This window comes from Eptesicus fuscus, chromosome 4, assembly GCF_027574615.1.
Source record: "Eptesicus fuscus isolate TK198812 chromosome 4, DD_ASM_mEF_20220401, whole genome shotgun sequence".
Classification (NCBI taxonomy): domain Eukaryota; kingdom Metazoa; phylum Chordata; class Mammalia; order Chiroptera; family Vespertilionidae; genus Eptesicus; species Eptesicus fuscus.
The window spans coordinates 72,286,102-72,308,284 of record NC_072476.1 but is presented as its reverse complement, the minus strand read 5'-3'; the positions used below and the strand labels follow the sequence as shown (position 1 = coordinate 72,308,284).

Genomic DNA, 22,183 nt, shown 5'->3' with positions numbered 1-22,183 from the left:
AACCTTGTGAATGAACTAAACACCACTGAATTGTACACTTGAAAAGGATGATTTTATAAAGCATGTGAATTAATATTTCAATTCAAAAAACAAAAGAAAGAATACCCATATTCATTCACTATCACTACCTATTCTTCCCTACCCCAGCCACACAACCATTAATCTGCTTTTTGTCTCTAAAATGTGCCTGTTCTGGATATTTCATATTAATGGAATCACACAATAGGTGGTCCATTGTGACCAGCTCTTTCACTTAGCATAGTGTTTTTGAAGTTCACCTATGTTGTAGCATGAGTTAATATTTCATTCCTCTTTCTTTATGACTAACATTTGATTGTTATATACCACATTTTATTTATCCATCCATCAATTGATGGACATTTGAGTTGTTTCTTCTTTCTTACTATTATGAATAATTCTGTCATGAGCATTCATGTACAAATTTTTGTGTGGACATATGTTTTCAGTTATCTTGGGTATATACAGTGATTTTCAACCTTTTTCATCTCATGGCACACATAATTACTAAAAGTCTGTAGCACACCAAAAATACATTTTGCCCATCTGACCAAAATATAGGTATAATTTTGATTCATTCACATTGGAATAGCTATAGTTGTGTTGGCTATTGTCATTTTTTTATTTGACAGTCTAAGGGGGAAAAGGTCAGTGCCTCTGGCTAAATAGTCAGGTACTGCATGTTTTAGAAATTCTTGCTGCACACCCGTTGAAAATCACTGGTATATACCTAGAGTGGAATTAGTGGGTCAGATAATAACTCTGTGTTTAACTTTTGAGGAATGGCCAAAATGTTTTTCTAAGTGGCTGTACCATTTTACAATTTTACCAGCACAGTATGAAGTTTTCAATTTATCCATATACTAACATTTGTTACTTTTTTTCATTATAGCCATTCTAATTAGTATGAAGTGGTATCACATAGTATTGATTTGCATTAATTTCCCTGATAACCATTAATATTGAGCTTCTCTTCATGTGTAGATCTGCTCTGTGAAAATGTCTGTTCACATCCTTTGTCCACTTTTGATTGGGGTTTTTGGTCTTTTAATTTTTTTGAGATGTAAGAGTTCTTGATATATTGTGGATCAAATCTCTTATTTGATATATGACTTGCAAATATTTTCTCCCATTCTGTAGGTTGTCTTTTTACTTTATTGATAGTGTCCTTTGAAGCACAAAGGTTTTAGTTTTTATGAAGTCCAATTTATTTATTTTGTCACTAGTGCTTTGGGTGTCATATCTAAGAAACCGTGGCCTAGTTCAGGGTAACAAAGACTTATACCTAGGTTTTCTCTCAAGAGTTTTATAGTTTTAGCTCTTACATTTAGTTACTTGATCTCTTTTGAGTTAGTTTTTGCTTATCGTATGAAGTAGGGGTCTGACTTCTTTCTTTTGAACGTGCCCATCCAGTTGTCCCACCATCATTTGTTGAAAAGACAACTTTTTCCTTATTGAATTGTCTTGGTGCCTACCTTACAGCTTAAGAGCAAATAAGTTAAACTTTGGATAATAAACATTACAAAAACCAAGTTCACCTGCAAGCTGGATTTCCTTAATTTGTTTAACATTCTCTATGCCCTTGTTTCTTCATGAGGGAAACGTGGAAAATTAATGTTTTCAACTATGGGTGTGTCTGGTATATGTGATGGGAAGAGGTAAAGAGTACCAAAGTATAAAAACATTTTTATAAAAATTTTTTTCCAGGATGTGATTTCACACAGAACGAAGCTGAATAAGAAAAAAGGTGGAGAAATGCAAATACTGAATAACACTGACAACCAGGGAATCAAAAGTTTGAGTAAGGAGCGGAGAAAAACACTAGAAACATATCAGCAGCTGTTTTATCTTTTACAGGTGAGAACACTTTATTTCACTATTAGAGGCCGGGTGCACAAATTTGTGCACCAGTGGGGTCCCTCAGCCTGACCTGAGGGATCGGGCCGAAACTGGCTCTCCGACATCCCCCGAGCGGTCCTGGATTGCAAGAGGGCGCAGGCCAGGTGGAGGGACCCCACCAGTGCACGATCAGGACTGGGGAGGGACCGTAGGAGGGCTCTAGGGAGTGTCTGGCACATCTCACTCAGTCCCGATTGGCTGGACCCTAGCAGCAAGCTAACCTACTGGTCGGAGCATCTGCCTCCTGGTGGTCAGTGCACATCATAGCGAGCGGTTGAGCAGCCTTAGCATATCATTAGGATATTACACTTTGATTGGTTGAAGGGCCAACCAGACATTTAGCATATTAGGCTTTTATTATATAGGATGAGTTTTGGGTAAATACTATGTTCCATGTTTGTGGTTTACAGTGGATCTTTCCCCATGCAAAAACTGGAATAGAATTTACTTTTACACGCTTTGAAAATCTAAGTAGCAAGTACTATTCTAGGTTCTTTACATACATTATCTCATTCAATTCTTACTGCAATCCTGGAAATAATTAGGAAGTAATTGCTGTTATTATTCCCAAATTACATACAAGAAAACTGAGAGAGCCAGTAAAATGGTAAAACAAGGGCTTTGGGACCCAAGTAGTTTGATTTCAGAGCCCATTATCTTCATGACTATCTTATACTACAGTTATCTGCAGAAACGGAATAAATCTGATAATAATATAAGCAGATGCTGTTAACCATGAAAAAATTAAAGAAACTATCTGAAAAACGGGTGTTTACCAGAATCAGTCTGCCCTTCTTCTGAGCAAAGAGACAAAGAGTTTGGATTAGGGAAATGGTGTGTCTTTTTATTTCATTGATTTCATGGCATTCCTCTGATCTGAATGAACAGTAATTCTCCATTGCTTCCAGAGTGCGGGTGAGAGCTGATAAGCTGATCTGGTTATGGTTGGACTCTGGTGGACCCAGAGTTGCTGTTTTATTTGACCATTGATTCAGCTTATCTGCCTGACCACAAGGTCCTAAAGGAAACTGAGTAAGCGATAGTGATAGATGTAAACAAAGCCTCCGCTTCAGCAGGAAAACGTTCCCATAAGACGCATCAGCATTTCTTCCTGGAGAGTCAGGTGTTCCTCTGTATGGGCAGCTGCTGTCGGTGTGATGCCTGAATCTGTGTGTGAGGATGCCACTGACATTAGGTGTACCCAGAACATGTTAGCCCAACCATAAATGAGGGGTGACTAGACCCACTGAGAGAAGAGATGTTAATTTTGATAGAGTTGATAATTCTCTATTTGGAATAATAGCTTGGAAAAAGAGATGTAGTGCCACAGAGGGCCACAGTGTGGCAGCATAGAAGGAAAAAAAAAACACGTTAGAATTGTCCATGGAATCCAGGGCTTAATACCAGCCGCCTTTTCAGAAAGAAAGGGGGCTCACACTCGACAGGGAAGGGTTTTTGGCCGCCTAAATCAGGTTAGTAGTTATCCACCAGTTGGAAATTTAATCTTAGACATTTGTCATTTTTGACATCCACAAACTTCTAAGTGTATGAAGCTGCTTTGATAGAATTTGTGTCACAGGGAAAGTGAAAATGTAGTCATTAGCCTAAGGCTTGTATTGTTTACCCTGTTACAGAAGTGGAGGCTCATGAATGGAAAAGAGAAAAGACACAGGAGCATGATTAGAATAATTCTACCAAATTTTACTCCTCCCAAAATAAAAAACTGATAGTCCCAGGACATGACCATTTGGTTGTACCCAGTGAATTATCTCTTCTAATCATGTATTTTCCTTCACCTTTTCTCTCTCTCCTTAGCCCAAGATCAATGAAGAAACTATAGAATAGCAAATGGTCTGGATTCCTTTGGCATTTGGTTTATGTCTTGGCAAGAATTATTAGCCACAGCAGCCAAGTAGCTAGTATAGGTTGGGTTTGTCTCTGCAGTGTGAGCCTAAAGTTAAAGTTTTTAGGGCATCTGAGAACAATGAGGAGAGGGCTTCTTTAGCTTTAGAGTAACTTTCTCAATCTCATATGCTTTGCATGGGAAAAGAATCTCTACAGAGCTATAAAGAAACAGTTGTCCTGAGCTGCTTATTCTTAACATTTCATCCCATTTTTATAGGTTTGAAAGTAAATCTAGGTAGTAAAGTAAGCTAGAATTTGGATTTTCTTTAAAACACTAAAGCCAAACTGTTTGAGTAGAGTTGTCTCTTAGTGTCCACCAGGGATTGATTCCAGAACCCCCAAGGTTACCAAAATTCACAAATGCTCAAGTCCCTTATATAAAATGGGGTAGTACTTGCATATAACCTAGGCTTATCCTCCCATATACCTTAGTCATCTCTATATTACTTATAATACCTAATACAATGTAAATAGTTGTTATACTATAGAATATGGGGAATAATGACAAGACAAAAGTCTGTACATGTTCAGACTGTATATGGCCATCATAGACCTAATTATAGAGTTACACGTCAGCAACAAAGTAACGTTTTTCCGAGTATTTTTGATCTGTGGTTGGTGGAATCCACCAATGCGGACCCTACAGATATGGAGGGCTGACTCTAAACCAGATGAAATAGTTTCTGTGCATGGAAAAATTTCCTTTCTCGTCAGAAGGAAAATGAAGAGGAGGAGGATTTCTCTGTTACCTAAGAACTATTTTTTTCTCTGCTAATAACCTCCATCTGGTTGGTGTAGCTACCGGAGGAAACCCATATGACTGGTGCTACACCTCACCGACTCCAGCTGAGCACTCAGGGCTCCATTTCAATGTTTTTCAAATTCTTGGCAATATTTAAGTTGCCTTTTCTTTCTTTGTCAGTTTCTTCTGGCATTTCCCCCATCAACTATCCTGACCTCCACCTCTTTCTTTAGCCTACCTGCTTCACGCCTTAGTGCTCATTCCTTGTAAAACATTATGGCCATCCCACTGTCTTCACATTCACACATACCCTTTTCCTTTTCTTTTTAGTCCCGGAATAGGGGGTGTTTCCTTTTATTCACTCACCACTTCTTCTAGGACAAGCTCTTTGGCTGGGCCTTTGGTCCATGTTTACCAGTCTTTTCAGATACCAGATTCTATTTGCCACCCCCTCTCTCTTCTGCGTTTCGAAAATAAACATTAATGTGTGGCTCAAAATGGGTAACAGGGTAAAGTATGTATGTTTCATTAAATATATCACACAGTATATAAACTGTAAATCCTCTCATAGCTTTCTAATATAACTTCCTGTAGTGTTACCATGATTACTATTCAGATTAGCTGATAACTTTTAAAGCCTTATTTTGTGCCAGATACTCTTCTCTTTGCTGTATACACATTAAATTATTGTCAGGGAACTGGGTACTCTTCTCTGATTTAATAATATATTAACATATAGATTTTAGGTTTGTTTCTTCTTCCCCCTCTTTTGTTTTAGACCAACCCTTTATACCTGGCTAAGCTGATTTTCCAGATGCCACAGAATAAGTCCACTAAATTCATGGATACTGTGATTTTCACACTATACAACTACGCTTCCAATCAGCGAGAAGAATATCTACTCCTCAAGCTTTTTAAAACCGCCCTGGAAGAAGAAGTAAAGTATGTGTATAAATAATTCTTGTAAGTTATTTATAGCTGTTAAATATATCAAGTTTCTTAAGAAATTTCTACGTCGTTACAGGTTACGCAGGTACAACTTTCCCCCGCCAGTGATATCTTTTCTAATGCTAAACTAACTTTCGATTCTATACCACAACTGAAAATCAAAAGCTTTTTTGAAAGCCAGTAAGAAAATTTAACTTAATTAAAATTATGTGAGTAATAAAGCCACTAGATAAGGATCTCTGCTAACTAGTGTTCCCTTCTTACTGGAACCTAAGCTTATTTTTGCTAATTTGCTAATTTGTTTTCTGTCTCAGTAAATATAGAAAAAAGTGTAGGTAGCTATAATGAATGGACAAAAAATAATAATAACACCAAAGGAAAAAAAACAAAAACCAACACATGAGGAATGCCCTTAGCCACCTAGATGGACCTTAACTTTCTTCCTGACTTCTTGACACATGAAGCATATTAGCTAGGCCCTCTGCCCTCAGGGTGCCTATAAACCAGCACGAGAAATAGAATTCTTGAGAAATAGTAAGTCTGTGCCGAAGAATAAGGTAAGAACTAAACGAATGAAGCGCACAGTGTAACATCAGAGGGATGGTAAGAAGTTTCAATTAGGTCTGTTGATAAAGATATTATGGAAGAGGAGGTAGTTGGCCCAAAGCCTTGAAGAATATCTACTAGTATAGTTTTATAAGAAGAAATGGAAAAAGGAAGTAAGGCACAGTGATGATAGAAGCAGCATGGGCCGAGGTACAAGAAAAGGAAGATTAGTCTCGCCAAGATGTGACTTAATTAGTGACTATCAAAAAATGAAGCTGGAAAGACAGGTTGAGCCAGACCATGGAAGATAAGTGAGGACAGGACCACCCGCTGAGCCTCTTCCTACTCCCCGGGAAGCTGTAAGGTTTTGGAGAAGGGATGTGGACATGACCACATTGGGTTTAGAAGCCTGACCAGCTGGCCATGTATGAAGAGGATGAATTGGAGCTACACAGATCAGAGAATGAGAAGGAGAAAGATAGTTTGTGCTTTTAACATACTCAGTAGGACATGTGGATGAAAATATCCAGCAGAAAACTGGAAATTCAAGACTAACTCCCAGGAAAGAGATGGGGAATAGATATCAGATCAAAGGAAAGGCTCCAGAGATAATGGTCATTGCAGTTGTGCCTGAGCGAGATCTGAGGCGAGAACATGTAGAAGGTGAAGGAAAACAAGTCAAAGGTGGGAAGAGGAGACAGCACAAGAAACAAAAGGGAAGACTAGGTAAGACCCTGGCACTCTGAGACCCTAAAGGGAAAGCCAGTAGAAAAAGGAGAGAGTGGTCAAGTGGGAGCGGGGGGAGAGGTTGCTCAGAGATGGAAGGGAGGAGAGAGGGAAGGCCGGAGAGTTGGCAATCAGAAATAAACAAGATTTCTCTCAGCCCTGTGATGGAGCCAGAAGCCACATAGCCTAGACTTTGAGTGGGACTTGAAGTGGAGATAGCTCATTCAGTCAAGAAAGTTGTTTTTGAAATTTGGTAACTAGAGAGGGCACAGTACTTGTACAGTGTCCCCCAGTGTTATTAGTCTTGGTCCATTTTCTGTTCCTTCCTGCCTCCTAGATTGAAATTTCGGCGGAGAACCTATTTTTAAATCCTTACATTTCTCAAATAAGAAACGTCCATCTTACAAATGGCAGCTTCCTTTGAAGTCATACTATCTTTGATCGTCAATGGAGAAAGATATAGCCCCAGGAAGCCCCCGCCTGCCAGAGAGAATATACATTGTTTAAAACTACCCACAGAGGCAAACCATTTTGTTTTGGGTTGGGCTTTTTTTTTTAGATCAAAGGTGGACCAGGTACAGGACATCGTTACTGGAAACCCTACAGTCATCAAGATGGTTGTCAGCTTCAACAGAGGCGCCCGTGGGCAGAACACGCTGCGCCAGCTCCTGGCGCCCGTGGTGAAGGAGATCCTGGACGACAGCTCGCTGGTCATCAACACCAACCCCGTGGAGGTGTACAAGTCTTGGGTGAACCAGCTAGAAACACAGACTGGAGAAGCCAGGTGACAAAGCCAGGGAGATGTCGTTTTCCAATCATGTTTCATGATCGTTTTCACATGTGTATGGTACATATTCTTAAACTCTGTCGAGCTCTGTTAAAAGAACAAAACGTCCTGTACAAATTCCATTCAGTCCAAGATGCTACCTCCCTTTAACTTACGGTGCAGGTCACATTTGTAGAGTACTGCTCACCTGGATAGAACATGTTGTAAAATTTCAGTGCCAGTTGATCCCCAAAGCCACAACTTCCATAATTCTCTCCCTTGGTGATTCTTTGTGTGTTTCTGAACTAGATCTAGAAATGGTACACCTGAAAACACATACTTCTTTAGATTTACCAAGTGAGTAACTCGAACGTGTAAGCTTCAACAGGCCAGGTGGAGTTGGTTTGCTCTAGGTGGTTGTTTTTTTTAGATCTAAGCAATCCCAGTTTTTTATTACCTGCAAAAGAATGCCTTATGAAATCATGAAGATATGCACAGAGAACTCTGGTTGTCATAGCAGCATTTGTAATAGCAAACGTTGGGCAAAGTCAAAATATTTAGCTTCGGGGAATTTGTTAAATAAATGTTTGTGTAACATGATGGAGCAGTCACTAACTATTGAGAGTCATGGTATAGAAATCTGTTTATTGGCATGGGAAAATGTTCACAATTTAGTTTTCAGTTGCAGTTAAGTACAGTGACCCATTTTCTTTAAAAGGAAGTACTTGTATGCACACAAAAATAGACACAAGTACATGTAGGATCTGTTTGGGGTGTGTATACACACAAACTGCATTGTACCCATGAGTGTATGAGGCCCATGTCCACACATGCATAGATGGAGGACCCAGAAAACTGTGGACTAAGGTATGAAAAGCGGTTGTCTGTAAATTGGTGTGTTTTTTCTTGTTGGCTTATATACAGTTCTTTTCCATAAAAGAATTTTTAAAAAGAGGAAGAAAGTTAACTGGGTCTGCCAGTTACTTTGCCAGAAGAGCTCAGAGGGAGAGCACAGAGTGCGCCTGCTCCCCTACTGACAGAGGACCATCGGGGCATGTGAGGCTTCCCCTCACTTAGCAAACCTTTTGTCACTGGAGTCAGTGGGCAAAGTCCAGTTCACTATACAAAGCTTAACTATAGGATCAACTTGGCAAGGATACAGATGCTTGTACCTATGCCCCATAACATTGCAAGCCCTTGTTGTGTTTTCAGCAACCTGCCTTACGATGTGACTGCAGAACAGGCTCTAACATACCCAGAAGTGAAAAGTAAACTGGATGCATCCAATGAGAGCCTGCGCAAGGTCACCGACAAAGTCCTGAATTCCATCATTTCCTCCCTTGATCTACTGCCGTAAGTTCTGTTATGTAGCAACCTTAACATTCTTTGCTGAAAAGTTCTTGAAATAATACGTAAAATAAACCCCAGTCGTGAAGATAGGAATTTTCTCTCATATTATATTTATCATTTTAAACATTTGCCTACATTTGCATTTTAAGTTCATAACTATTCTCCAAAGATGATAGTATGCAAACCGGTATTCAGTTACTATCATCCGTGGAAGTCCTGTGATTCTGTTACCATCTCATGTTATGTTTAATTTTAGGAAAATGCTCAGCTTTCGTTGACTGGAACAATTGCTGTGTATTCCTTTCTCACTTAGGTTTTTTTCCATTACTTTCTTTTGTCATGTGTTTTACATGTAGTTATGGATTGAGGTATATAGCCAAAGTACTGAAGAATTCAATCCATGAGAAATTTCCTGATGCAACAGAAGATGAGCTATTAAAGGTAGATGTTCATTCAAGGGTAATCTCACCATAGCTTCTCTTGGGGGGTATGAGCCAAAATTACCAACCCACCATTTTGTAAGATTTTTTTCACCTTCTATGATTATTTATAATAAGCTGCAGGTCTATTTCTAACAGCTATTATAATTATTGATTATGCTGAGGTTAATTTGGAGATCTTACACATTATTGAGATTCTTTATATTAGATCATTTGGGGGGGCAGTAGTATATTTTTCACCGAAAATAATTTTGTTACCTCTATTAATGTGTGATTATATTCACTAACTTTATTTAACTCTTTGTATTAGAAAATAGTTTGCTTTCTTGGGAAATGTCAATCAATACTTACTTTAGAAAAAACCCAAAGCCTTGAGTTTCCTGTCTTAAAATAGTCTTCTCCATCACTCCAGATTGTTGGAAACCTCCTGTACTATCGGTACATGAACCCAGCTATCGTAGCTCCGGACGGCTTTGATATCATCGACATGACAGCCGGTGGTCAGATCAATTCTGACCAGAGGAGAAACTTGGGAACAGTGGCCAAGGTCCTTCAGCATGCGGCCTCCAACAAGCTGTTTGAAGGAGAAAATGAGCATCTCGCATCTACAAACAATTATTTATCAGAGACATATCAGAAGTTCAGGTGAGAGGGGTCATTTTGGAGAAACATGCAAAGCGGTGCAAAAGAACAATGTATGTTCTGTGTTCAGAGCTGGAGCTGCGGGACAGGAACCTCAGGTGGCTGCATGCACTGCTACAAGTGAGCACTGAGGGGAAGGGGAAGAGGAAGAGGGACAAGCAGGCTGGGTCACTTCTGTCTGGTGCTCCCATCCCACCTCCAGAGCCCGTGTTACATTGAATTGTCCCTCTGTGTATGACTTTTACGTATTGAAAAAATGAAATATTTACTCTTGGTGGTATGCTATAGGCTTATAGTAGTTAGAATTAAAAGTCAAAATAGCTTAAGGGTTTTGTTCTTAAGAACTTGTTCAATCAGGTGACACTTGCTTTATCTGTATCAAACAATAAGTAGGAAACTGAGTAGGTGGTTTGAATGGTTGGGGAGGTCCAGCTTTTGTGCTTGTGAGGGTCACGTGTGCGGATATGTTCTGTTCTAGTCTCAAGCCTTTCCTAATTGTTCACGTAAGACTGAAGCCTATTGACTTTCCAAGCAGCTCCTGAGCGCATCACTGGTTACTCCACAGGGACATGAAAGGAGTGAGTTTAGCAGGAAGAGTCCCTCACGTGATGCTCTCTGAAGAAGCATGTTCACCTTGGCCTTCAGTTTTCTCTTGTCTACCGTTCAGTCAGAGAAGCATGACACAACTGTGGCCTCTTCCATTCCTCACCTGGAAAATGATAACTTCCCGTTTATGTTCTGGGTTAATGATTTATCTCCTGACAACGATCACTTGTGATTATTGATCTCTATTTGGAATTGTGGCCTCCTATTAAAAACATCCCCCAAATCCTCCTACTACAGGAAGTTTCGATTTCTCAGGCTGCTAAGGTTAGGTCTTCTCACTGAAAAAATAACATCCACTTCCCTGCAAACCCTTACCTGCTGTTGCAGCCTCCCTCTACTTCTTTTTTTCTCTCAGATTATTCCTATTAACCATCTATGTTCCCAACTCTTCAAAAGCCTCCCCTCACTTCTTAAATTCCTCTGTTTTTCCCTCTGCTCTGATACTTACCCTTTGTGTACTTCAGCAAACCGTGATAAATTATAGACAAAAAAAAAGTGCAGACGACCAGTTGTCAGATGGGAACAGGCTCCTGCCCACCCCAGCATGGCTGCCTGCCATTTACCTCCCCCAGCCTTGGGGTGGGAAGGCAGAGGTCAGTTCTTGTGCACAAAGCCTGGGGTACCCTTAGGCTATACACCAAGGATCCTTTGAGGCATCTGAAACATTTACAACTTTATAGAATACAACACCTACCCTCCCTGTGCAGGGGAGCACTCCAAAACCATGATGCCAGCACACCTGGCTCTCTTGCTCCCTCTGTCTAAACTTCCTATAGCTTAAAATAGCTGACGTAGAGTCTGGGTTCTGGAGGAATGGGGCACTGTACGCAGTTGTGTGTCTATCCTTAATAGTATTTCCATCAGCCACAACTGTCGTTTGGATCAACTGAGTAAAGAAGACGTAACTCAAATTTTTGTCAAATTGGTAACAGAAACTCTGAAGGGTTGTTAGGTTATTGAAGGCCTAGGAGCTTGTGCCATTTAAAGTAGCAAATATGACCCGGCCAGCCTGGCTCAGTGGTTGATCGTCGACCTATGAACCAGGATGTCACGGTTCGATTCCCGATCAGGGCACATGCCCAGGTTGTGGGCTTGATCCCCAGTGTGGGGCATGAAGGAGGTAGCCGATCAATGATTCTTTCTCATCATTGATGTTTCTATATCTCTCTCCCTCTCCCTTCCTCTCTGAAATCAATAAACGTATATTAAAAAATAATAATAAAGTAGCAAATTTGGTTGTTTTTTTAATTGTTTTCTGTAGGGAGTCTTGATTCTTAGATCAAGGAATAATAGTCTTAATATTTTTGTTTTTAAGTTTTAGGGCCATTTTAAAAATAATATATATTAAATGACCTGCCCATAATTTGATTATATTGAGTCACTAACAGGGCCCGTCTCAGGATCTGGGTTAAACATCCAGAAACATGGACTCGGACTCGGCTTCCACAGTCAGGAGCCAGCCTGGAAGATGCTGTAACAACTACCCATCCCCACCCCCCACCCCATCCCCACCCACCCCCACCAAGAGAACAAAGAATTCGTCATCATTCAAGATTTTCTCACTATTTATGAGGCTGTTTAACTCACAGATTTGACTATCTTAAGACTTTTTTTTCTTTGTTAGGAAATATTTCAAAGAAGCATGTGATGTCCCCGAGCCAGAAGAAAAGTTTAATATGGATAAATACACAGATGTGGTGACAGTCAGCAAACCAGTCATTTATATTTCAATTGAAGAAATCATCAACACGCATTCAGTAAGTGGGGTTAGAAAAGGCTCTGAGTTCAGACATCTGTGTCTTGAAAATGCTTAGTCTTTCTCCAGGGCTTCTGTAAGCATGTGCGAATGTTCGTGTTCTTCATTCTACTAAACCTCTGATTTTATTCCCTGACTCTTAGGCATTAGTGAAACTCCTTCTCCCAAGAAAACTTTACTTTGCCCAGGATCTGTTGGCAAAGTCAGATTGTGAATGTGCCGTTTAAGCCCTGAGCAGGGGCAGGCCCTGGTATTTTCCCCACCCACTAAGGCCACACTGCCTGCACCCCCATAGACTGTCTCTCTCCCTTTCAGGAATTCTCTCAGCTTTTCCAGTAATTCCGTGGGAAAATGAGAATGTTTTTCTCTATTCTAATTTTGGACAAAAAGAAAGAGGAAACAGACAGACTGCTAAAGTTAGGGACGAGAAGACACCCTCCCACCCACAATAGCCACCTACAGAGAATCACTTCTATTGTTCTGAAAACCCTCATTTCTCAGAAATGGCCGTTTCAGTCTGTGCTGTGTCATAATGTCTCCATCTGCTTCTGCAAACAGCAGCACCATCGCCTGTGTATTAAGTGCCTGTGGGGGGCAGGGCAGTAAAGAGAGGTTAAGCATTGAGAGGGTTTGGTCGGGGGTTGGTGTTTTCTTTTGCCTTCTTAAAGACAAGTTTGACCTTATTTCCTGGGAAATCTAGGTTCTTAAAAGGTAACCTTTTCGAGATTAGTTTGCACCTTGCCACTCCAAGCCAAGTTGTGGAGATGTGTTCCAAATGTGCCCCAGACCTTCCAAGTCAGAACCTGCCTTCTAACCAGATCCCAGGTGGATGAGATACTCACTGAAGGTCAAGAAGCCATGGTTGAGGATACACCCAACTTCGGATGCTACTCACAACTAGGAGGAAAACATAACAGACACACACTTCTTGGAGGTCCTACTCCTGCCCCCATCAAACAAGATATGCTAACGAGTGGCAACATCAGCTGCTCCAAATTCAGTCTTTACTATTAAGCTCTTGTAAGAAACTAAAGCTTGACTACAGGCTTGGAAGAAAGATTGGATCTACTTTTGCTTTCCCTCTTTCAGCGTTAGAGCAGGGAACCTCCTCAACATTTCAACAAGCTCTCCATAAAAACTGTGAGTGACCCCAAACAAAGGCAGGTGTGAATGGCCAGCTGACGGCGTGAGTTGGTTGATGAAATGAAGAGGCTGTGCTGCTTTTCTCTATATACAAACACCCCAAATCACAAAGGAAAGGAAACATGTCCATGTCTAGCAATGTATTATTTGCAAAAGTGACTTTCTAATGAACAAGTAGACTCATTCGTATTTGAGCAACATCCCATTTGTCTATTTCTATGGTAGATCGCCCACCTCAAGAAAATGTCCACATGGTGGCGCACTTTTCTGAGGGCATCGCCCTCCTGCAGGAAGTGTTGGGAGTCCTCTTTCAGAATGAGGGATGGATTCTTTCCCAAGAACAGCAGAGCGAAAACTGTTATTGCATTCATTTGGGCTGTTCCTTTTTTTAAGGGGAAATGGTCTGTTCCTTTTGTGATGAAAAATTGAAAACAGAACCCAATCCTGGGAAACACAGCTCGTGACCGGAGCCCCTCCATGTGTTGGGTTGGAAGCAGACATAATAACGTGGGAGTAATGTACTTTCAGAGAAAGACTGTCCTGTTTACTGTCTGTCTCGAGTGAGGAGGGGTCCACATGCAGACACAAGCACGCAGCAGCGTGACGTGCCATGCCTGTGGCCACGTGCCTGCCCCTTGTTCTCTAAGGAACATGTATACAACCTCAAAATAAGCTCTTTAATGAGACATTTTTAGGCAGTTTTTGTGTTCTGTAAGTATCAGAATAGAAGGTAGCAGCTGGCCCCCCTTCCAGGGACCGTAGCCAGATCGCCTGTCCTGTCTCGTCAGAAGACAAGAACACAAATTTCTCCATCTTGCTTATTTTGTTCTTGTCTCTAACTTGTCTTTCCCCCAAAAAAATATCCTATGTATGGTCCTTCCACATTTCACTGTGTCTTTATATTGCCTCTATTATTTATATAATGTCTTTCTTTAAATCACCTCACCTTTTTTAACATACAATATATGTCTTTGCTTTAAAACAAAATACCTCTAACTATAGCGGGACAACTATCATGCCTTACCATAAACAGAAACTTTAAAAGTAAATAAATATAATGAAAACGGAGGAGCTGGATATAGTTGCTTCCTTGAAACTATGCACCTTGAGACCTCCTCTCCCTTTCTTAAAAATCCAGTTAGCAAGTGTCACGAAATGTTAAGGAAAGCTGGGCATTAAACAGACACTGTCTCCCCCACCAATCCTAAAGATTAAAAGAGAATGGAAGAGGAAGTAAGTGAGGCAGTGTGGAACTGGCATAAGGATAGACATACCAGTCAATGGGATGGAACTGAGTCTAGAAATAAACCTTCAAGTTTACGGTCCATTCTGTTTTCAACAAGGGACTAAAACAGTTCAGTGGGAAAATAATACTCGTCAACATATGGTGCTGGGGCAACTGGAAATCTACATGCCAAGAATGAAGTCGGATCCCTTCCTTCAACCCTACTCAAAAATGAACTCAAAATGGATCAGAGCCCAGCCAGTATGGCTCAGTGGTTGAGCATTGACTTATGAACCAGGAGGACACAATTCGATCCCCAGTCAGAGCATATGCCCAGGTTGTGGGCTCAATCCCTAGTAGAGGGCCTGCAGGAGGCAACCAATCAATAGATGTTTCTATCTATCTCTCCCTTCTCCCTTTCCCTCTCTCTCTGAAAATCAATAAAAACATTTTTTTTAAATGTAATGGGCAAATGATCTGAATAGAGATTTTTTCCAAGGAAGATATTTAGGCATACCTTGCATTATTGCACATTTTTTACAAATTGAAGGCAAGACCCTCCACCAGTGAAAAGATTGCAACTCACTTTATTGTAATACTCTCTTTATTGTGGTGGTCTGGAACTGAACCACAATCTCTGAGGTTTGCCTGTAGTCGTGGTCAATGAGCCCATGAAAAGGTGCTCAAAATCGTTAGTCATCAGATAACGTGAATCAAAACCACAGTGAGATATCAACTTCACACCCACTGGGATGGCTGGAATAAAATCAAGTAATAACAAGGATGTGGAATAATTGAAACTCTCACATACTGCTGGTAGAAGTGTAAGATGGTACAGCCATTTTGGGAATCAGTTTGGTAATTCTCGGATATTAAACATGGAGTTACTATATGATGTAGCAATTCTACTCGTAGGTATGAACTCAAGAAAAATGAAAACAAGTTCACACAAAAACTTATACATGCGTTTCATAGTATCATTATTCATAGTAGACAAAACATGGAAACAAATGACAATCAACAGATGAATGATGTGTGATATCTCTATATAATGGAATGCTGTTCATTCAGCCATGAAGAGGAATGAAGTACTGATTTACGCCACAACCTGGATGAACCTTGAAGTCATCATGCTCAGTGAAAGAAGCCAGTACAAAAGGCCACAAATTGTATGATTTCATTCACATGAAGCAGCCAGAACAGCCAAATGTAGAGAGAGAGAGAGAGAGTAGATTAATGGTTTCCAGGGACTACGAGGATGGGGTAATGGAGAGTGACTGCTAATGAGTAGTTTCTTTGTGAGTGATGAAAATGTTCTGAAATTAGATAGTGGTGATGGTTTTTTGAATATACTAACAGTCATCACATAACACATTTTAAATGAGTAGATTTGATGATATGCTAATGATATCTAAATAAAGCTTTTAAAAACAGATTGAAAGTGGAAAAGATGAATTTTATCATTATGGTTCAGTTTTGTAAGATAGTAATGCACAACAACTAAAATTATTTTCTGTCACCAGGGGTACAAGTCCCATACTTTGGAAACATGGTTTTAATTTAATTCTAAATACAAACAAAAGCAGCTGTGCTGTTCTTCAGCTTTCCCCTCCAATGCTGCTGCTCCCCCGAGTTAAGAATGTTTCTCCTAAGACTTGGCAAAACACCCCAGCAGTGTCCCTCACCTCTGATCTTTTTGGAGGGGGGTGGTGAAAGGGAGAACCAGCTGGTACGTCTAGGTCTCAGGCCAAAGAACCATATGGGTATTTCTGCCATCCCTGCCCATGAAAGATCTCCAGTGCCATTCAGATTAAAATAGCTAATAGTGGTTGTTGTTTTTTTTTCTATGTTTTTATTGATTTCAGAAAGAGGGAGAGAGAGATTGAAACAGCAATGATGAGAGAGAATCATCAAGCAGCTGCCTCCTCACGCCTCCTACTGGGGATTAAGCCGGCCACCCGAGCATGTGTCCTGACCGGAATCAAACTGTGACCTCCTGGTTCATGGATCTAGCTCAACCACTGAGCCACACCAGCCGGACAATAGTGGTGATTTTTTCAAAAGTAGCGGTAGTGTTTGACTACTGCATAATTCTTCTCTGAAAAGATATGGAAATGCCCTTCCAGTTGGCTACCAGTGTTGACCAACTTGACTCACTTTAGAATGTTTCCCCCAACCGTGACTTTTTCTGTAAAGGAGTGGAGCTCCGGGATTAGGTGGAAGAAGGCTGCTGCTCAGCAGATCTTGCTGAAAGGGGGTTTATGAGCACCTTTCACAAAGCTACAATTTTTTGACAAGGAATAGACACTTCCCTCTAAGATAAAATAAAAACTGCACCTCTCTGTGGTCTCTAATTTTAATAAATGTCAGACTTGTAATCAAGATTCAAACAATATCAGAATAAAATTATCATGAAAAACTGGAAACTGTATAAATATGGTATCAGCTAAGAATTTACTTGTGTGTGTGTTGCTTTCTCTATGCAGCTCCTGTTGGAACACCAGGATGCGATTGCACCTGAGAAAAATGACTTACTGAATGAACTGTTGGAATTGCTGGGAGAAGTACCGACTGTGGAATCTTTTCTTGGTAAGAGCTTATCCCTTCTACTTACTCTCTGGCTTGTCTTTAGTAGTTTGGTTGGTTGGTTGGTTCATTGTCTTTCCTATCCTAGATCAAAAGTGTTTTTGGAATTTATCACCTAAGCTTATTTAAAAAATAATAAGTACACTAGCTACTTCCTACATTAAAGGTTCTATAACTTGTAGTGTCCTATAGTATAAAACACTTTGATATTCTTGAAGGTAAGTTCTAAATACACGATAAATAATACCTGTCAACCTATTTCATAAAGAAAGAAGAGTCAAGTTCATTAGAAATTTCTTGCTGTGTTCTCAAAATCTCTAAGGATTTTGTTAACAATTCTCCCTTTTAGTAATTTTTCATATTTTGAATATCTATGTCCCATGTTGTTTTAACTTAAAATCGAAGTTTGTTTGTTTGTTTTTAATCTTAACCCAAGAATATATTTAGAAGAGAGGAAGGGAGAGAGAAGGAGAGAAATAAACATCCATGTGAGAAACATCAATTGGTTGCCTCCTGTACACGCCCCAACCGGGGATCAAACCTGCAACCTAGGAATGTGCCCTGACCTGGATGAACAGGCAACCTTTTGGTGCATGGGATAATGCTCCAACCAACTGGGCTACCTGGATAAGACAAAATCAAAGACTTTTTAAAAAATATATTTTTAATGATTTCAGAGAGGGAGGGAGAGGTAGAGAAAGCTAGAAACATCAATGATGGGAGAGAATCATTGATTGGCTGCCTCCTGCACACCCCACACTGGGGATCGAGCCCACAACTCAGGCGTGTGCCCCAACCAGGAATCGTACTGGGACCTCCTGGTTCATAGGCCAATGCTCAACCAGTGAGCCATGACAGCCAGGCAAAATCAAAGACTTTTAAAAGCCACTTTACGTGTATTGGGATGTGGGTTTTTTATGAAGACTATGACCTCCTGTCTAACTACTGAGCCTACCTTTCCCATAGAACCTTTATCTTACATTGTTGATGCACCATCACAATGAGTGAATTGGGAGAATAACTTTTTTTTTTTCTACAGGGGAAGGAGCCATTGATCCCAATGACCCTAACAAGGCGAATACACTAAACCAGCTCTCAAAGACCGAGATTTCCCTTTCCTTGACAAGCAAGTACAACTTAGGGGATGGTGAAGGTATAGATGGCCAAAGCCTCATGATAAAGTAAGTTTGGGGCTTACAGGGCACATGTTCCCAATTATGCATCTTAAACTCTGCAAATTCAAACAAGGCTAAATCCACAAATCATTTAAAAATGTCTACATATTGAAATGCATTATGTTTACCCATCAAACAATTAACCAAACAAATGACAATAGACTCTTTATAATTTCAGAGGGAACTAAATATTATAAGCGTGTATAAAGCCTGTCCTGTTTTTTATTTGTTCTTATTGTAATGTGATTATTTTCCTTTAAGAAGTGAAGTTATTAACTCAGCCTGTAAAAGTCTTTAGCTAACCCAAGGGAAATATCTGTTTCAGACTGGTCAGAAGATTAGTGAGGAAATACCTTGAACTGAATTTGATTTGTGGTATAAAATAGTTATTGTAAAAGGCACACACATGATATGACATCATGCCATCATCTGATTTATTAGCCTTCTTTTCTGTTAAACTGGATACACTTACCAGCTTTGACTTAATTTTTACCTTACTTCCCACTCCCAAAGATTTCGGATGAAGCATTCATTTTATAAATATTAGGGTATTCTTTCCCTCAAGGCCTCCTGGATATTCCACACCAGTTCTTTACCACAGAGTAAGAAAGAATGAGATCCCTGATGGCAGCATAAATTCAAACATCGTAAACCAGGAATACTTGCCCACCAAACAATACAGTTTTTAAGAACTCACATAAACCAAAGGATATGCGTTTGCACATTTGAACAGTTGCATGTTGGGGTGAGATAGAGAATGGATGTGGAAATGGAGACAAAAGAAATAAATGTGTCTTTAAATAATACTTCACACGTACTTCCAAGCTACATGCCCTGAGTTCTGAGGTTGTTTTCATTTGACAGGAGCTTCTATTCTGCCCCTGACATGCTTCAGACAGCACTCATTCCCAGTTGGTTTTTATCCCCAGATATTCAGACCATGGCCATAAAAGCTCACTCGGTGTGCTGTGCTGTGATGTGTGCTGCTTCCATTACGCTTACTTATTTTATCCTCCTATCACCTAAGGCTCTATTCGTTCATGTAGCAAATATCTGAGTACCGATGCTGTGTCCACAGCACTGGGCTTGATGCTGGGATACAGCAGTGAGCAAGCCAGGACAGGTCCCTGCCCTCCAGAGTCGGACGTCTGATGGTGGAGAGCACAGCTCAGCTGCAGGACAGAGGACAAGATGCAGGACTCAGACATAACCTTGGCCTCAGAGAATCGAGTGCAGCTCCTTTAGACTACTGATCAGCCAGGCAGATTAAATTTGTGCGGCCAGGACACAGGGCAGAGCAACAGAGCAAAGGGGGAGATTGTGCAGTCTGCTCCCTGGGTTCCTCTGAGCAAGTGCCGGTTATAAAGGTAACTGGAAATACAGATTGTGTGTTTCCGCCATGCAGATTAAATTAGGTCAAGTATCCTATGATCTCATAAGCTTTGTGCTTAGAAATAATGCAAAGACATTTTTTTTCATAATTGGTTTTGTCTGCTATCTGAACATCATTTTCTTTTCTTTTTTTTAAGATATATTTTATTGATTTTTTTACAGAGAGGAAGGGAGAGGGATAGAGAGTTAGAAACATCAGATGAGAGAGAAACATCGATCAGCTGCTTCCTGCACACCTCCTACTGGGGATGTGCCCGCAACCAAGGTACATGCCCATGACCGGAATCAAACCTGGGACCTTTCAGTCCGCAGGCCGATGCTCTATCCACTGAGCCAAACCGGTTAGCGCTGAACATCATTTTCTAAATGCGCTCAGTGAAATGTCTGCATTAATGAATGTAAATCACAATTTCGATAGTCTAAAATATTAAATAACTTTAAATATCTTATGTATTTATGCTTATTTCTGAATGTGAGTCCCATGGTTCTGCCAGTTTTTGGAATTCACATTTTTTAAAGCAAAACTAAAAAGTCAGGCCCATCTGTCTTAGGCAGGGAAACCTGGGCATTGTCCTGCTTGCCCCAGCTCTAGAGTGGTTCCCTCCTAGCTCCCCACTGTGCTGAAAACAAATAGTCTGCCCCTTTAATATCCATGCTAAATAGAGCCAGCCAGTGGTTTTATTTCAAGATTCTTTTGGCTACTTGGGGTTCTTTGCAATTCCATGTGAATTATAGAATCTTTTCCATTTATAAAAAAAAAAAAAGGCTGTTGGGCCAGTGTCTTAATAGACTTGATAATTCACTGCTCTCATAGACCTCTGGGGTCTAGAGAGCCTTCCTTTGGGCAGGCTTCAAGATCCTGCTGTTGGCATACTTCACTAAATAGCCCCGTGATCAATGAGAATATCAACTTGAAGACTGACCAATTAGCTGTCCCTGAAAGTGGAATTTGGGTATTGCCCAAAGATTCAATAGAGTTAGCTCCAGAGGTTAGGCAAGCCTTACTTCCAGATACATTATACTTTAAGTATATATTTTTAAATCTTGCTACTAATAGATAATTATAAAATGTGTCATTGACAGGGAGCTTGGAGACCGTCTAGTCCAGGCGTCCTCAAACTACGGCCCGCGGGCCACATGCGGGTGTTTTTGCCATTTTGTTTTTTTACTTCAAAATAAGATATGTGCAGTGTGCATAGGAATTTGTTCATAGTTTTTTTTTTAACTGTAGTCCGGCCCTCCAACTGTCTGAGGGACAGTGAACTGGCCCCCTGTTTAAAAAGTTTGAGGACCCCTGGTAGTCTATGTCTTTATCTTTGAGGTGAGGAAATTAAAGTCTAAAATTCTCAGTAGCTAGTCACTGACATGCTTTAAATCCATATCATATATCATTGAAGTTCCATTAATATGCACTTTGAAATGCTGATTTATGGAGATGATTTTTTCCAAGCTAATAATCCAAATTCCTAACTCAAACATACAATGTAGTTTTTAAGACTCTTCATTAGAGAACCAAATTTAACTAAAATCTGACAATGCCTTCAGAAATTACTATGAAGTGGATAATCATGGAATGTAAATAGTTGGAACATGAAAAAACCTGGCTTTTCTCTATCAAAAATTATTTTGCTTGCTTGTTAAATGAGTTGTGTTTTTCACTTTTAGAAATGCGCTCTTATGATTAATTACAAAATCACTAGCTTTCCAGCAATGAGAAACTCATATTCTTGGGAGTCTCTACAGTAGCAGAATTTGAGGCATTGTTAATCCTTATGCCTGTAAATTTAATTCCATGCTAGTTTCATAATTCTTACTAATTAAATGAGGATGAAAATGATAATGATAGCAAATAACCTGTATAGGGACTGTCCTATAGATAGATAATAGCATACATAATATAATAACATATATAATGACATTTATGTCATGTAATACTCTCAACAACTCCAAGAAGTAGATATTAACTATATTTTACAGATGAGGAAACTAGGCACAGAACAGACAAAAACCCTTTTCTAGGGAGTGTGTCTAGTCAGTGGATCATAGATTCAAACTTAAAAGATCTTAAATCTTCCAGGGACCATTTTCTTGACTACCAGGTTTTACAACTTGTGGCCCTTTGTACTCTCAAGAGTCTCAGAGTAAATATCGAGAGCGATAGCAGAGCAGTTATTGCATACCTGATGCTGGGGCATCTTTCCAGGCCAAAGAGGAGGAGTGACTGACAGATGTGAGGGACATGAAGGCATGTAATTGGAGCAGCAAGAAACATTTTATTTGTCTCCCTTCTGTATGTCTATGGAATAGGGAGCCTCAGT

General features: G+C 40.1%; 1 protein-coding gene across 2 annotated transcripts in view; it reads left to right on the top strand.

The window, feature by feature from the left end:
• IQGAP2 (IQ motif containing GTPase activating protein 2) overlaps nucleotides 1-22,183 on the top strand; it is a 221,467-nt gene that overhangs the window by 183,178 nt on the left and 16,106 nt on the right. For both annotated transcript variants that reach the window (XM_054715155.1, XM_054715154.1), the window contains 9 exons: nucleotides 1,726-1,875; nucleotides 5,343-5,506; nucleotides 7,344-7,568; nucleotides 8,763-8,903; nucleotides 9,257-9,341; nucleotides 9,753-9,985; nucleotides 12,213-12,345; nucleotides 17,199-17,301; nucleotides 18,338-18,479. In XM_054715155.1, coding sequence (XP_054571130.1) covers nucleotides 1,726-1,875; nucleotides 5,343-5,506; nucleotides 7,344-7,568; nucleotides 8,763-8,903; nucleotides 9,257-9,341; nucleotides 9,753-9,985; nucleotides 12,213-12,345; nucleotides 17,199-17,301; nucleotides 18,338-18,479 — 1,376 coding nt within the window. The remainder of the gene's footprint in view (nucleotides 1-1,725; nucleotides 1,876-5,342; nucleotides 5,507-7,343; nucleotides 7,569-8,762; nucleotides 8,904-9,256; nucleotides 9,342-9,752; nucleotides 9,986-12,212; nucleotides 12,346-17,198; nucleotides 17,302-18,337; nucleotides 18,480-22,183) is intronic.